The 17,084-nt window shown below is 38.6% G+C and overlaps 1 protein-coding gene across 5 annotated transcripts in view; it reads left to right on the top strand.

Annotated features, from left to right (window-relative positions):
* Window positions 1-17,084, top strand: part of carmil3 (capping protein regulator and myosin 1 linker 3) — a 99,454-nt gene that overhangs the window by 45,895 nt on the left and 36,475 nt on the right. For all 5 annotated transcript variants that reach the window (XM_017420910.3, XM_017420911.3, XM_037973005.1 and 2 more), the window contains exons 13-16: window positions 3,789-3,898; window positions 6,274-6,351; window positions 11,680-11,756; window positions 16,477-16,581. In XM_017420910.3, coding sequence (XP_017276399.1) covers window positions 3,789-3,898; window positions 6,274-6,351; window positions 11,680-11,756; window positions 16,477-16,581 — 370 coding nt within the window. The remainder of the gene's footprint in view (window positions 1-3,788; window positions 3,899-6,273; window positions 6,352-11,679; window positions 11,757-16,476; window positions 16,582-17,084) is intronic.

The raw sequence follows: 17,084 nt of genomic DNA, 5'->3' as shown, positions 1-17,084 counted from the left end.
AATCATCAAAATTAAACGAAATAAACATTTGAAATATATGAGTTTGTATGTAATGTATGAATATAATATACAAGTTTCACTTTTTAAATGGAATTACTGAAATCAATCTACTTTTTCATGATATTCTAATTTTATGACCAGCACCTGTATAGGGTAAAACCAAAAAAGTCAAAAAAAACTCAGATGAGTAACAGTTGCTTCGTGGGTTTTAGGGTCAAATAGTTGCTGTGTTTGTTAGAAAGATGACCAAATCAGACCAACATCATCTGACAAACTAAACAAATCAAAGGGACACATCCTTTTGCTCTATACACCAGGTGAATAATCACCCGCCACAATGAAAACCAAGTGAATGTGTTTGTTTGTCTGCTTGTTAGCAAAATATCTTATAACCCACTGAACAAATTTAAATGAAACTCCCAGAAAGTAACCATTGGATCAACATCTGTAACTAACTTTTGGAGTTAGTTTCAAGATGGCTGCTACACTTAATCCACTTTAGACAACACAAAATTTTATATATATATATAATTTTTATATCCTTGATGCAGTTGGTTGAGTGCAAAGTTGGCAATTTTTTTTTCACTCGGTGAAAAGTCAGTCTGAACTGTAAGAAGTGTTATTTTTATATGAATATGAAAAACAAAACATTGACAAAAAGATTTATTATTTACATTTGGTTGGAATAAAGACATATTTCGTTGTTTTATATACTGTGTAGTAAACAAATACTTACATCTTTGATCACAAAGATCCCCAACATGTCACCAATTCTTGATATTCTTAAAGGCCCAGAAAAAATAAAACATGAGACAAATGGCTGGAGAACATGTCTGATCTACATTTATAAAGAAGTCTGTTTTTTTGCTCTTCACTTTACCCACTTCTTCTGATAAATAAATTCACTTTTTGGAGCATTGATGATTGCTATGAAAATTAGAAGGTTTTAAAAAAAAGCACCCAAAGCAAAAATCTATGTATGCACTGACACAAAAATGTAGTATGTACCAAGTCAGTTTGATCAGGCATACGGAAAAAAGTGTCTTAATCAAAAATACACCAAAAAAGAATCATTTATTTAATCAATGCCACTTTTGTTTTAAGTTTTTGCTATGTGGTTAAAACACTTCACGATATGGTGCAACTTTCTTTGATTTTGTGTTCCAATCATTGATGTCAGATTTCAAAATACCTGGGTTTATGCTGTAGCTTCTTTTGAAGTCGAGTTGTCCAGCTGTCTTCACTGAATAGTTAATAGAGAAAACCTGCCTCCAATCTGGATTCAAGTTGACTGCTGCTGTTTCTCCTGTATTTTTTGTCTGTCCATTACTGGAGAAAACTGTTTAATCGGTGACACAGCACTCAGTCGTGAAGAGCTTTAAAACAGCTGAGGTCAAAGTCAAAAGGGAACAGATGTGTTTACAAGAAAACAGAAAATTGAAGGGTAGCAGGCCTTAAAACCTGACAAATGTTGTACATTGATGAAGGTGTGTAAAGTTTAGCATACCATATGACAGCAGGTGTGAAGCTCTGGAAAACCCTGTTCTAATTTCACAGTGAAGGCACTCTGGCTCACTCCTTTTATCTCACTTTGTTGTAGTTTTTTTTTTTTTTACTTCATTGTTAAACAAGGGACCTAAAGACTGACACCTGGGAGATCTATTTGAACAATCATAAATCAAGTCTCAAACGGTTCAGGCTTTTAATCTCAGTCTCTCTCCCAAAGAAAGCCATTACAATAGTATCTAAATGTATTCCCTAGTTATTTCTAAGGCAGTACTGTAACAAAGCAATACACTGAAGACGGTGGTAGTTATTCTAATTCTAAGCAAAGTCTTTTCTAGGACAATGTGACATTGACTAAATAAAAACAGTAATTATTAGGCCAGTTAAATGAGGTTTAGTGTCATTTTTCTGGAAAAGTATTTCACTTAGATTAAAGCCAGTTCAGCAATGACTGGTGCCTAAGTCCTGTGGCTGCAAAACAAGCCCAAATCATCACTCCTCTACCGTGCTTGACAGTATGTGGGTGTTATGATATGCTGTTTGGTTTTCACTAAATGTTGAGTTGCACGTTATGACCAAGGATTTTCCTGTAAGTCTTGACTATTTCAGAAGGTATTTGGTTTCTCAAGATTCAGCTTTGCATGCGTTCCATGTTGCTTTCAGAGAAAAGAGGTGTTCATCTTGCAACTCTTCCAGACAAAGTGCACATGTTCAGGATTTTTCCAACTGCTCAGTCATGAACATCCGTGTGTAAAATGCTAACTAAGGCCAGTAGAGACTGAGACGTAACTCTTGGGTTTTGCTTTTGCAACTTGACTGAACAATTTACAGTTATTTGAATCTAATCATTGGCATGTGCTTAAAATGTTTTCCACCCTTCGAGAATCTTTCTCAGTTTGGAATCTTGGACTTGAAATGTTGTTGCATTCTTCCCCAGCTTGATGGGCAGCAACAACAGTTCCTTTCATGTCTTTCCTTCTTGGCACTCTTGAATGCTCATCTGTCCAGACCAGTAAATGGCAAAACTTTTGTTTTTATGGAAATGCTCAAATTTGCTGATGATCAAGTGCTTTTCAAAAAGCTCCACCTGGTTGCAAACAGTGCTCTTCTTTCCTGTGGAAGAATAAATGGTGGACTTAGATTTTAGGCATTGATTGCATGTTTTTGCACCATTTTTTGTGCAGAACTGTATTTTTAATTTACTTTTTTTTAATATTTCTATGACTCTAAGGAAATGTTGAATGTAACTTCAAAGCTATAAATATAATGTACAGTTAAAGATGGGAAAAGGTGTGATTTTAAAAGCTTGTGGGTTGACACAGTGATTCAGCTGGATAGGATGCTGCTGACCTTGACTGGCATGCGTTGGAATGACTTTGCAGAGACTGACCACTTTTCGTTGAATATTTATAGATCTCTCACCTCCTCTTCCTCTCTCTTCCTTCTGTCTCTTAACAATAAAACACCTACACGCGTGCCAACACGAGCTCACACGCTCGTTCTATAAACGGATATGCTCAGGTCATCTCGATGGCCTTTAAAAGTCTCGACTTGCAGCAGAATCAAGCAGCTGATAGATAAAAGGGGGGGATTAGACATTCTGTCCCATCTTCTTTTATTTTCCCTCTTAATCGCTACAAATTAAGGGATTAAGAGCTTAAATCCCGGCCTACTTTCAAACAACACATTTAGTAGCTGCTATTTCCACATATGCACTTCGAAGCAGCCGAACAGATCCCTCCTCCTTCACCTGCTGCTGCTGATCCCAGTTGTACCAGCGAGTAACCAGGACACAGACTAATGATAGATTCTTGTTTGTTGCCACAGCTAGAGATCTCTTCGGTGTTATTTATATTTTATCCTGCACTTGCCGTGGTGTCCTATGTTTTTGCGTCAGAGTTGCAGCAGGAGGAAGTTAATGAAGGGGGCCTTCATTGGGCCCGTGGGTTGTAATAGTGCAGTGATCTGATTTGAGGGAACCATCTTTGTTTGGGTTGCAGGGTACACTTGGAAACTAAGATAGGGAGATAACGGTTTCTGTCCCCTTTTTTTTTTTTCTGAGGGAGCTTTAGAGGCAAGCCAAGTGAGCTCATAAGGGCCTGTTTAATTATTATTTGTCTCAAGGTTTGCTTCCTGTCTTCCATTATTAGGTTCATCATAAGTAGTTGCTGGGATGCCATGATTTGGTCCACTGAAATAAAGTCATCATCACATGAATGAACAGTTCAGTGATCTGTCCTTTCTCCTCCTTTACCACATTCTCTTATTTTTCTCCCTGTTAGGTGTCGTTTCTCTGTCCCAGGCTCTGTGCTCATGCGATGACTACTCTAATTCTCTGTTACATCTGGACCTAAGCAAAAATCCCGGGGTTCTGTCTGGAGAGGACGCCACAGTGAGTGACCTTTCATACACTTGATAGTTTGAGAAATTTTCATCTGATATGCAAAGGAAAGGAAAAAAATCTAGAGTACTAGCATTAATAAAAACATGACTGGAAAATGAAAGTATTAAGTATTTTGGATTTAGCTGAGAAGAATAGGACATAGGAATGCTCTCTGTACAAAAAACAATTTAGTGACTGAGTCATAACACCCGCTGGTTTCCATCAAATGTTCACAAAAAATAAAAGCATGCATGTTGTTTTTACTGCACATTTCGCCCAGATTTTATATACTTAACATTTGACTGCAATTATATATGATTAGCTGACCTATTGTAAATAGTTTTTCTACTAAGGATTAATGGGAACTGACTGGAGAGTCTATAGTGACAAATATTTATCCAAATCCCCCTGCTCTGATTAATAGAACACCTGTTAAAACACATCTGAAGAAGTATTGATCGTAGAGTTTGTGAAACTGCTCAGGCGTTGCCAGATAACGCAGTTTGTCAGCATCCGATTTGATCTAAAATCCTTACAAGAGCTTCTTCGTATACCATTCTACATTCAGCACCTTTTGGTTAACTATAAACCGCAGAATAAAAGGCAAACCAAGTGTCTTCAAAATATAACTCAGTACAGCTGTATTTGAGGTTTGCTAGTTCATCTTTTGCGCACTCCATTTAAAGAATCTATTTTACAGCTTTATCTTCACTGCAGTCATGGGAAAAAGGCAGTCCACCCTCTGTCAGTTCTTGGGTTTTTACACAGCAGGACAATAAAAATGATAAAATCTTTACTAGATTCCAAAATGATTCAACTCTAACCTCAAGTGAACAAAAACACCCAACAGATTCCACCGTGTCATCATTTATTAAACAAATAAGAAGCCAAAATGGGAAAGCTGTATGTGGAAAACTAAGTCCAGCAGCTTGTAGAGTCTCCTTTAGCAGCAGGAACTCTCAGTTTTTTGACTATCAGTCTCTCACATGTTGTGGAGGAGTTTTGGCCCACTCCTCTTCACAACATTGCTTCAGTCCATTGTGGTTTGCAGAAATTTGTTTCTGCACATCTCTCAGGGTCTCAACACAGCATTTCAGTCAGGTTGAGGTTCTGGACTTTAACTGGACCATTTCAGCACCTTGATTCTTTTCTTTTTCAGCCATTCTGCTGTAGATCAGCTGCTGTGTTTGGGATCATTGTTCTGTTGCATCATGACCCAGTTTGGTCCAAGCTTTAGCTGTCAGACAGATGGCCTCACATTTGAGTCTTCAATCCTTTGGTCTACAGAGGAGCTCACGGTCGACTCGTTGACTGTAAGGTGTCCAGGTCCTGTAGCTGCAAAATAAGCCCAAATCATCAGCCCTCCACCACCATGTTTGACAGTCAATATGAGGGGTTTGTGTTGACGCGCTGTGTTTTGTTTTCACTAAACATGGAGCTCTGCATTATGGGTAAACACCTTTACTTTGATCTCATCTGTCCAATGACATTGTTCAAGACATCTTGAGGTTCATTAAGATGTAACTTTGCCAACCTGAATTGTGATGCCATGTTCTATTTAAAGAGAAGAAATGTTTCTCTTGGTAACCCTCCTAAACAGGCCATGAATGTTGCCTTTTTTCTAATTGTCCTGTCATGACCTTTAACCTTAACTTAATGATCTGAGGCCTGCAGAGTCTGAGATGGAGCTTTTGGATTTTTTGCAGTTTCTCTGAGGGAAATTTGATGGAATGTTCATTTTGGGAATGGACTCCAAATTGTTTAAAAAAATTCCCTTTTAATTTACCTTCCAGATTGGTGGGCAGTCACAGTTGTTTCTCTAATTTCATTGCTGATGTCTTTCCCCCTTGGCATTGTGTTAACACACACCTGTATGCTCCAGAGCAGCAAACTGCTAAAACTTCTGCTTTTATAAAGGCGTTTATGATCAGTTAACCAAATGAATCTGATCAGCAGCACCATGATGATACTTTCCCTCCTAATTCTTGTAGAAGCAACATGGGTGGATGCAGCTTTAGCCCACACAGTTTTGTTTTTTCCATTTTAGATTTGTTGTCATTTAAAAATGACATGGTGGAATCTGTTGTGTTTTTGTACACTTGAGGTTAGATTTAAAATACTGTCTGACTCTGGTAAAAATCGGAGCGTTTGATTATGTCCTCCTAAGGAAATCCTTAGATTTGACAGCGGGTGTAACATCTTTTTACTGTGACTGTTTATCTGTGTTGACATGAGTGGGTCTTTCTATTTTTAACAGTGACAACAACGTCTTGTTGCAAGTAATTTTTTAAAAAGTGCATGATAAGTGCATGATTTTGGAACTCTTTCTTTGTGTATCCATTGGCTGAATGATAAAGATATCCTCTGTTTGTCTGTTCCTGTAGAACCTGTACCTGTTCCTGGCCCAGCCCAACTGCCTGGTCCACTTGGACCTGTCTGGAACAGACTGCACGGTGGACTCGGTTTGTACTCCCTGTCTTTTTTTTTCTTCTTCTTCTTTTACAGTCCCAATCTGCCCATTGCTGTCTGAACTCATCTCCTGGATGGAATTCAGGCCAAGGCACGAAGAGGACGACTGTCCTGAATGTGAAGTAGCCCATCATCCTAAACCTCAGCTGACTACAGAGCTGTTTTGTGAGTTAGAGTCAGAGGAAAAGCTCTTAGGAGGCACCACTATAGATATCCGTACCCTCTATGAATAATACAGACGTGTATGAAAGAATAAATTGATTTTTGTTTAATGTCGTCTTTGTCACTTCAGGAAGTGACAGCTGGGGTGTTTCTGTGTCTAAAATTAACAAGTTTTGTTATCTTGGCCCCTCAGCAGATATTCCGACAGCTGTGAGGATGTATTTGACCCTGAGACGGTGTTTACTTTTGTTAGCTGTGAATGTGCGAGACTCCTTCAGCACCATGGATGTCTTTAGTGTCTGCATTTCTTTAGGCGATGCTGTGATTTTTGTAAAAATGATGCGTTCATTGTTTAGGATTTGGTTGCTTCTGAAATGTCATTGTTGTATTGATGAGTGCATGAAGCTCACCAGGAAGCATCCAGATAAGATAAAATGAACAGATTTGGAGTTTTTTTGTTCGTTTGTTTGTTTCCTTCACTGCAGAGAAATCAGTTTCAGCCACAAATCTAATCTGAACTTTGTTCTTCCTCATTGACTTCTCAGTGGTGCTTTTTCTTAATGCTTCTTTTTATCCTGTAGCATCCTGATGCTACAAATCAGGCATCTCTGCCAATCTAAAGGCCTTTGAACTATATATATATATATATATATATATATATATATATATATATATATATATATATGTCTTTGGTATTTAGTATAATTCAGAGTGCATTGTTCTCTCTTGTGGAGTGAAACAGAACATATTTCCCTTATTTTTCCATATTTTTGATCGTCTGTTATCCAAAATGATCTATTCTGTTCAGTAAAAAAAAAAAAAGAAACATTTTTACATGTTTCTGATGTAGCAGTCACCACCATTTTTCATTCCTTCACAATGCATTCCTTTATCTCTGGAATACTTTGAGCACAAAATGTCAAAAAGAAAAGTGACACATGAATGATTGCTGTCATCAGTTTTCTTTTAAGTTTGTTTTTCGGTGTCTGCATCAGAATTGGATGCTTTAAATAGAAACTAGTGGGACCTGTGGCACAGTGTTAGCAGACTGTGAGAAGCCATTCAGCTTGAGGAGTTTTGCTCCATAAGTCCTGGGTTTCTTTTTAATGCTGCTAATGTTCTTGTTCTGAATATATGGCTTCTCTGCTTTTACCTAAAAATAGCCTTGTTGCATTTTTGCTGTCTCTGAGTCTTTTGAGACTCAAAGGTTTTCAGCTTTCTGTAACTTATTTGCTTCTCCTCATTTAGGCAAACAGTGATTTGAAGAAAAAAAATGTAGCAGAAAATCTGGTTTATGGAGAAAGATTTCACACTAGGAAACTGATCTTTGTTTAATAAGAAAGTCGCATGTTGTCTTGAATCTGTTCTGCTTTGTGACAAGTTCCTGAACTTGCTAACTTGCTAAGTTCGTGCCAGAACGCCTGCATCGAGTCTTTTTTTGTAATTGTCATTCTAGCATATCTGTCTGAGAGAGACTGTCTTTTTTTAGTGTTGGTTTGAATTATGGATGTTTCTGTTTTTATTCTGCACAGATCGTGTTCAGAACACGGTTGATTAGTCGATTTGTGTGATGGATCACACTGTCAGGGATAAAAAAAAAATGTGTCACTTAGTTTGAACTCTTGCTAATGATGAGATGCTGCTTAAATTTTACAAAATGTCCATGTTTGATTTTCTCTTGCACAAACCTATTTAACATTTTGCCATTAAGTATTTGGAGTCAAATCTGTCTGTTAGCAAAATATCTCATGAACTACTGAACAGATTTTAATGAAACTTTTATTAAGTAATCATTGGATGTACATCTACAAGTGATTACATTTTGGAGTCAACCCATTTTAAGATGGCTGCCACAGCCAACTGAACTTCGAAAACTCATAAATGGCTATAACCCAGTCAACTTTATAAATACTGAGCTAAAACTCTGTGTGTGTGTAGTTGAGAGTTATTCACAACCTAAGCTCTAAGTGCTACTCATTGTGTGAGATCTTTGATTTAAAGCCGTAGCATTAACTGTTGGACTCAACCTGGATTTTCTGTTAGCAAAATATGTCATGAAACTCTGGACAGATTTCAGTGAAACTTTCAGAAAGTAAAGGTTGTATGTGCATGTACAGCTGATTAACGTTTGGATTCAGTTTAATACAAGATGGCCAGTGCAGCTGATCGACATTAGCCAACACGGAAATCGTAACAACTCAATCAATTTTACAGATACTGATATAAAATTTGACGTGGTAGTAGCTGAGAGTTCGTCACAGCACATACTTTAAGCCTGACATCTTGTGATACTGCATGACATTGCACATTACAGTACTTTCAAGGTTTGACCAAAATGTTTACAAATCAAGTTTAAGACTCTGGCATGAAAGGCAGTGGGCGATATGCATTCCTTTAAGGAATGCTAGTCCTTTAATTTTAAAAGTCCTTGGGCATACAGTTTAATAATCCTTAAAGCTCTTTAAAGTTGGCCATAACCCCACCATAGGACAGGGGGAATTGATGTGCCTACAGATTGATGGTAGATGGCTGCATGATGTTCCATTGATCATATAAACTGTATGTGGCTTAGCATACTTAATTTAAGGTTCTGTGGGACTTTTGTCCCATTTTTAAAGTGAAACTTGACGTTTGATGAATATGCAGGATAACAAATTGAAGAACAGTAAGTAATTAATTTTTTCCTGCTCAGCTTGACTTTGATTCACTGCAATACAATTACACCTCTTACTGCCCATTTGGACTCGCTGTCGGGAATTAGCAGACGTTCCTGACAGATGAGCACTTTCCGTACACACTTTGACAGATTGGTAGGAGCCTGCAGGCATTAACCCTTCAACAGGCAGGAGGACGGAAATAATTAGTGAAAATAAGTCATAGTTTTCCTCCAACCGTTGGACTCTGCGTCCTTCATTTAAACAGCTGCTAAGAAGGTTATAAAGACAGAAAACCTTTCAGTGTTCTGAAATTATTGAAGAGAAGTTTTACATCAAACTTTGATTTTAACTTTTGTGAGAATATTGGAAAAGCTGTTTCAATATATCATGCTGAGGATAAAACTGTCAGTGTTTTACCTTCAGGCTTTATCAATTTCCTCACTTTGAAAGATCCAAAACCTTGTTGAGAATATATGTTTCTTTGTTTTAATCTGGTCTATCTAGAGAGAGAGACATTTTCAAGTCAGGCTGCCCCAACTAAAGAAATCAGATTTCAGTAAAAACACGGCAATAAAAAAAATTGCAAAGCTAAATCCTCAATGTAATATTTGATGCATATATTACCTGTCAAGTAACTGTTCTTTTAGTCTTTGGTATATTGCTGTTATTTTTGCATTTGTACTTAAACAGCATTTTACATTTGCAGCTATTTTATGTATGTGAGTACTTTGGTCCAGCGGGTCACTTTGAAAATTTAAAATGTAGTTGCTAAGTTTTTTATTTTTTTGCCATGTTAAAAACACAATCTGAAAAGCTTGATTAAAAATGACTTATTGGTGACTCTTTTAATAAATTATACATGTGATGGTTTATTCCTGTAAAAGCATCATTTATTTCAATCCACTCCCAAGCTTTTGAAATGTATAATTTTATTTTTAAATAAATGGCTCAGAGCATTTTTTTAAATGTAGTTTCTGTGAAAAGGTTATGAACAAATAATATCTTACCTGTTGTAGATGGCTCTTTGCATGACCTCATAGTGGAGCAAAGTTTAATTCTGTCTGGACTGACGAGCTAACGACTAGTCTGAGTGGGGCCATGACCAAAGTGGACTGCTGCCAGCTCAACACACCTTTTAATCTCAAAATGTCTTAGATTTATGCAGACACCATTTTGTAAACGTTTACATAGCCCATCAAATTTGCATTATCTGGTTCTTCCAGCAACAATATGAAGTTCCTGCAGGAAGAACCCCAGGCTGAAAAAGAAGTGCTACAGCTAACTGCAGCTGTAACTTCTAACTGCACAATTTTATATACAATATTTGTATAATGCAATTTGTAAGATGGTGTTTGCAAGAACCACTGAAAGTTTTGAGGCGGGAGCTGTTGCAGTCCACTTTGCTTTGGCCTCACTTGAACTAGCCATTAGCTCATCAATTCAGTCAGACTAAAACCTAAATTTTTTCAAACTGGAGTCACTCAAAGAGCTTTCTACAGCAGGCTAGATCATAAATGATCATAGTTTCTCCACACAACCCCACTTTAAAAGGCTGCATTAGACAGTGTTCCTCTATGGCCAATTTTATCTCAGCCAATGTGTCTCAGTCACACACAAACACTTGCATTGCTTTTTATTAAATATTTACATCCTACATATTGTTGTCAGGTAAAAACCTCATCTCTGTTTTTTGTTTTTTTTTTCTATTCCTTTTTTTTTGTCCATAATAGGTCTAAGATTTCTTCTCGGCAGCACTCATACTCTGATAATCACATCGGGGACAGTTTGGCCACATCTCAGTGCCTCCATGAGCTTGTTGTTGCGTGTTGCTTCAATATAGCTTTCAAATGAGTGTGTAAGGTAACCAAAAATATAATAATCAAGCTGTGCAATAGAACTGTAAATTCAAATCCTAGGGGGAAAAAACATGTAACTCAATCTGCCATTTTCCCATAGAAGTTCCTCCAGGTGATTATCACTTAAAGTCAAAATGTAAACTGTAGGTGTTGATTTGTTTTCACATCCTACAGAGTGCTGTACATTAGAATCTCCTGCATGCATCTCTAGTTTACGTTTCCTGGAAATCAGTCAGCAAATAGCAAATTAACGTGTGTGATTGTAGAAATTGTAATGTGCAAACGCTTTATTGCTATAGAAATGCTGAGTGCATCTCACAGGAAGGAAGAAATGAATGTCAGCAATTAATGGTAAACACATTGTTTTTTTTTTTAATTTAACACGCAGTGAGACCTCATTTAGTTAAGGTTTGTTCATTCACGCTATTTTCAGAACTAAAAGTCATCTAGCAGCTTGCATTATACATCAAGGGATGGTTTGATATTGAAGAGGCTTCAACCACAGAAGAACTATTGTCTGTTCATGTTTCATCTCTGCTTTAATCTGTGTTGTAACAACTTCTGTACCTCCCAAAATAACTGCTTTTCACGGCGGCGGAAAGCATTTCAGCTTTCATTTTTGCGTTCTCTCGTGTTTCTCTTGCAGTTATTTGGGGCGTTGCTGCGAGGCTGCTGCGCTGACCTCTCCTACCTGAATCTGTCCAAGAACTCCTTCTCTCACAGGTGGGCATTCACCAGAATGTCTCCCTTTTTCTCTTTTTTTTCCTACATAAAAAAAAAAAAAAAAACGTTTTGGCGGACTTCCAGCCTAGAGGCTTGGAGGAGAGGGATTATCATCATTAGCTTTTTTTCCCCCTTTTTTTCCCCTTCTACATTAGTGTTTTGTCCTGGACCACGCTGACAGAATTAGCGTATTTTCTGCCTCACGTCCCTCATTTGTTCTGCCTTCCTGCATATGTGTGAGTGTGTGTGTGCAAAATGTGTTGCTCCGTGCACACGTCTCTGTTTGCTAACAAGTTCTCACTCTGTCAAACGCTTGTTTGCATGCCCACGAGTTTTCTTTCTTTTCTTTTTTTTTGTGTGTGTGTGTCTTTGTTGGCTGAAACTGTGTATCTTTGTTTACCTAGCTGGAAGGCAAGTGTGGTTCTGGCTCTCATCATGTCGTGTCCCGCAGGAGCCTGGGAGCCTCCCTGCTCTGCATATTACATTACAGAATTACAGAGAGAGAGAAGTTGGTGAAAAATGAGTCTAATTTTAGGATGGGAATCATTGTTCCAATCCCCAGGTTCCCATGCCTGCATTGTTGCGCTCGCACTGTTTCTTTGAATCAACATTATTTCTCTTTTCTCTCTTTACAGCAGGCTGCAAAAGCATTCTTTTTATTTTTGTGCGTTGCATTTGGAAATTATTAAAATATTATTAGTAACAGACCCACTCAAAATATCCCAGATTAATAAAGTTATATGGAGAAATGGACTTGGTTTAAATCATTCTAAAAAATAAAATATTGGAAAGTGCTGTATTTAGATAGGCACGCAGAAGACTTCCAAAACATGTGGAAGGTGCTGTGATCAGATGAGCCTGAAACGTAACTTTCTGGCAAACAAGGACAACCCCATGTCTTTGGCTAACACCTCATTGAGCTGAGAATACCATCTCCACTGTGAAGCATGGTGGTGGTAGCATCATGCTGTGGTGGTGTTTTGCATTGGCAAGTTCTGGTAAACTGGTCAGAGTTGTAGGAAAGATGGATGGTGAGATTACAGAGGGAAACCCGTTTGAGTCCTCTAGGGATTTGTTCTAGGGTGAACCTCTGTCCCAGTCCCAATGTCCCTAAACACACAGCAAAAGTGGTCAAAGCCCAGATGTCAATCCAACATGGGAACTGCTAAGATTTCAAGATTGCTGTACATAAGTTGTGCCCATCCAACTTAAAGGAGCTGGAGTAGGTTTGCCATAAAGAATGGACAAAAATTGCATTGACTAGATCTTCAGCCATGACTTGCTCCTCCAGTCTCCTTATCACTCATCTGTTCCTTCTGCATCCTCCGCATTTCATCATCCTCACCACCTCTCTTCTTTCTCCACCTCTTCTCCCTCCTTCTGTTCATAGTTCCTCCCACCTCCTGTCGGGTCGGTCTTCTGGTATTCAGACGAGGCTGGCTCAGTGCTGCTGGTCAGACCCGCTGCCGTACTGCGGTGACAACGTGGAGCCGTTGATAAGAACAGCTCCTCTGCCGCTCATGAATATGGAATCAAACCCCTGTTTTGCCCCCGTCGCACACATTCCTGCACTTTAGAGAGACCATGAGCAGTCCGCATAGATACTGTAACCCACACATGCACTTGTGCCTATAAGTTGCTGATAAAGCTCTCTGGAGAGTGTAATGTGAGAGAGATGGTGACACCATATCTGCTTATGCGACAGACCCTGTTTCAGTATCTGTGGTGGCTCGACAGGCTGTATGCTAATCATTACAAATGGGCCAAAAAAAAGAGCTGGTGTTCCACACGCTGGGAGGTTATCGTGCTGTAATGCATCTGCTTGATTTTTCCCCTCCCTTCTATCTCAACATCTTTATCTTCCTTTGTCTTTTGACCTTTTTTTTTTTTACAATCTCTTCCGTATTTATCCTCCATAACTTAATTTACTCTACTTTTCTCCCAGCTTTATCTTACTCTCCTCTTATTCGGTTTTATCATGGTGTCAATTTAACATGGTTTTATCTGTGCAGGGTGAATACTGGAGGATTCTTAAAGAGATACAGTAACTTTTGTGATCCTCCATCCTGCCATCACTGTAGGTGTCTGCACATAAGTATGCAGGCTTTGCAATTAACAAAAAAGCCCAGTGGTTTTTTAATCTACTGTCAAAGTTGTAGTCAGTAGTTGACATACCCTTGCCTTGTGCATGAATGTGTTATTAATTTTGGCTTTTAACAATTTATTTGGACCCTTCGTTTTCCAGGGTGGAATGATTTGATGACATAACTTCAATAATTTATAAAAACAAGAACCGGGTGCACAAGTTTGAATTAATTCTGAGCTTTCTCTCTACTCCACACACAGTCAAAATTGTACATGTAAGCTCAAATACTTACACACAGCCCCCCAAATATTTAATTGAATGTCTCGTTTTGTAGCCATTAATGAGCTTCTGGCATAATTCTGGCTGGATATTTGGCCACTCTTCTTGACAAAATTTGTAGAATTCATTTAACTTGGTTGCTTTCCTGGCCCAGACCTGGCTTTTAAACATAGTTTATACATGTTTACCCTGTTCATTTTATTTAATTTTTTATTATTTTCCTTTTAATTTTCCAGTCTGAAACCAGTTTTGATGATTGTTTGGGCTCATCGTCCTGTTGGGACACCTAAATGTGTCAAAGTTTTAATGGAGGTAATCCTTCATTATTCCATCCACTCTGTGGATTGCATCCATACCACCAGACTTGAGGAGTGATGCCACCATCACCATGGTTGACATTTAGTACAGTGCTTTTAGGTTTGAAAGTCTAACATGCTTTTTGTCATTGTGGTCAAATCGCTCAATCTTTGTCTCATCTGACCATTACTTTTTTTCCTACATTTGGCCTGTTCATGTGAACAGCAGCGAATTTTAGTCAAGCTTGAATGTGTCACTTTTGGAGCCAGAGCTTTCTTTCTTGATTGGCACCCCCCTAGTCCATGACAATGTAAAACTGGCTTCACTGTGAACAGTGACACTAGTGTTCCAGCAGTTTTCAGTTCATGGCAGACTTGAGCCTTGGTTCATGAACATCCCAACCAATTTCATTTCATTTGAGGGTGACAGTCTGGGTCTTCTTCCAGACCCTGGCAATGTAGCAACCTATCTGAATAACATACTTGCATACAATTGTTTGAACCGATGATCTTTTTTTATAAAGTTGTTTCAAATGGTTCTAAAATACTTTCCCAACTTGTACATAAACAATTCTTTTTCTTAGAGCCAGTTTTATCAGCTGCAGTCAATCATGATCAGTAATGAGAAGGAAATAGGCCTTGCTTTTGTCAAGTTTAATTCATATCAGAGCCTATGCCACCATGCATTAAAAGATTATATATGTGAGCATGTATTACATTTTAACATTGTGTAGATTTGAGAAAATCCACAACACCTGTGTGCCCAATTCTGTTTTTAATTACCGAAGTTGTATGTTGTACAATAATTCCAGCATGAAAAAAAACCTCTTCAAAGCCCCAAATTTAATCTCATAATCATGCCCATCACTGGTGTATGTAAACATTTTACTGCAACAGTATCTATACACTTGGCAACTCATCATTTGTGGTCTGATTGTTCTGGTTTAGCATGAGGTCACACACACACAAGAACAGCATGGTCTCAGAGTTTAAAGTGGACCAGAAATTGGAAGGGCAGAGTGATCAGTCATTATATTCCCAAGCAGTAACATTAGTGCACTCATATCTATGAACCAGCTGTGCCAAACACACGGCCACATGGAAAATAACTGGCTCAGCAGTCAGAGAATGGAGAGAGCAGAGCAGCCTTTCCTGTAATGATCAGCCTCTGAGGTTCAAACTAAATGACTAATCTTTTGCTAAAGGCAGGTGGCATCTTCTTTTAGAGGATAATTATTCAACCTTTATTTTAACTGATCAACTAAATAAAAGTTCAGCAATAGAAAAGGACTTCCATGATGCACAAGTTAAAAAAAAAGACTTTTGCACAAGAAAACAACACAACAGCTGCCTGAAAAGATGTGGCAGGTAATCATTTCCTGAAAAACAAACCTCATCTTTCAGCAAGATGAATTCCTCCTACTCCCTCGCTCCCTCCTGCCACTCATCGCTCCATCCCGCTTCCTTCAGACTCCCTTCCCCATCCACCCGCTGCGGTGAATTATTTGTACAGTGGGGCACAGAAGTGGCAGATTGGCTGCCATGACAAGTGCTAAACACATCTGAAGCAGCGCTCTACATCCATCCTGTGAATGCACAGTGTGGCCCTTGCTCTGACTCAGAGAAATATCGAACATGCGCGCAGATGTACGCCATCCTGACAGGCCAATTTACTGCATTTGCCAAAACAGATGGTTGGATGAGTTTGGATGATTTGTTATTGTTACCTTTTAGGGGAGGGTGGCAGGAATAAATGCCAGCCCCACTTCTTCATGGTGTCTGCTTGATGTAATACTGACCTAAATGTCTGAGCCAGCATGTGTTTGCTTTCCTCTTCCTATATTCATCTTCGCTTCCTTCGCTTACTGTCAGTTCCCTGCTTGTCTGCTGCAAACGTTCTGTCATTCTTTATCAGCTTTTTGTGACTTTAAGCCATCCTGTGTCTTCTCTCATTCACTCTTTTATCTGCTCCTGTCCTCTTACCATTCTTCACGCTTCGACTGTCTGGTCGTTACCTCTTTAACTTCTTCCCATTCTCTGCTCAATTTCTTTTTCACAGGAAAGCAAGAGACTCTCTGCCATCCTTCCGCCAGTTCTTCAGCTCGGCCTTCAGCCTGACCCATGTCAGCCTGGCCTCGATGAAGGTCCCGCCTGATTCGCTGAGGTGAGTCACTCTAGCAGGCTTTTAAACCTCTGCCAAATAATTCTGCAGGTGGAGTGAGAAATCCTTAACCCTATTATTGCCCACCTCTGAAGAGAGACGGAGGATGATGTTTTTCCTGTGTCTGCGTGTTTGTCTGTTAGCAAACTATCTTGGGAACCAGTGGACAAATTTTAATAGAGCTCTAAGGAAATAATCATTGGATATACATTTACAACTGATTAACTTTTGGAATTAACCCACGTCAAGATGCCTTTCAAGCCCTTTGACTTTAGAAAATACAAAAATAACTGTAAGTCAGTCAACTTTATAAATATTAAATTAAAATCTGGTGTGGTTGTAGCTGAGAGTCATCCCCATTCACAGACTTTGAGCTTCAAAATGTTGCGATATCGCATAAGATCATGCAAAACATTATTTTCACGGTTTGACCTGAATGGCTACAACCTTGTCATTCTCAAAAAAATTCTAAAACCCTGGAAAGGCAGTGAGTCATATGCATTTGT

This window comes from Kryptolebias marmoratus, linkage group LG20 (genome assembly GCF_001649575.2).
Source record: "Kryptolebias marmoratus isolate JLee-2015 linkage group LG20, ASM164957v2, whole genome shotgun sequence".
Lineage (NCBI taxonomy): Eukaryota > Metazoa > Chordata > Actinopteri > Cyprinodontiformes > Rivulidae > Kryptolebias > Kryptolebias marmoratus.
The sequence above is the reverse complement of the archived record's forward strand: the minus strand, read 5'-3'. Positions and strand labels throughout refer to the sequence as shown.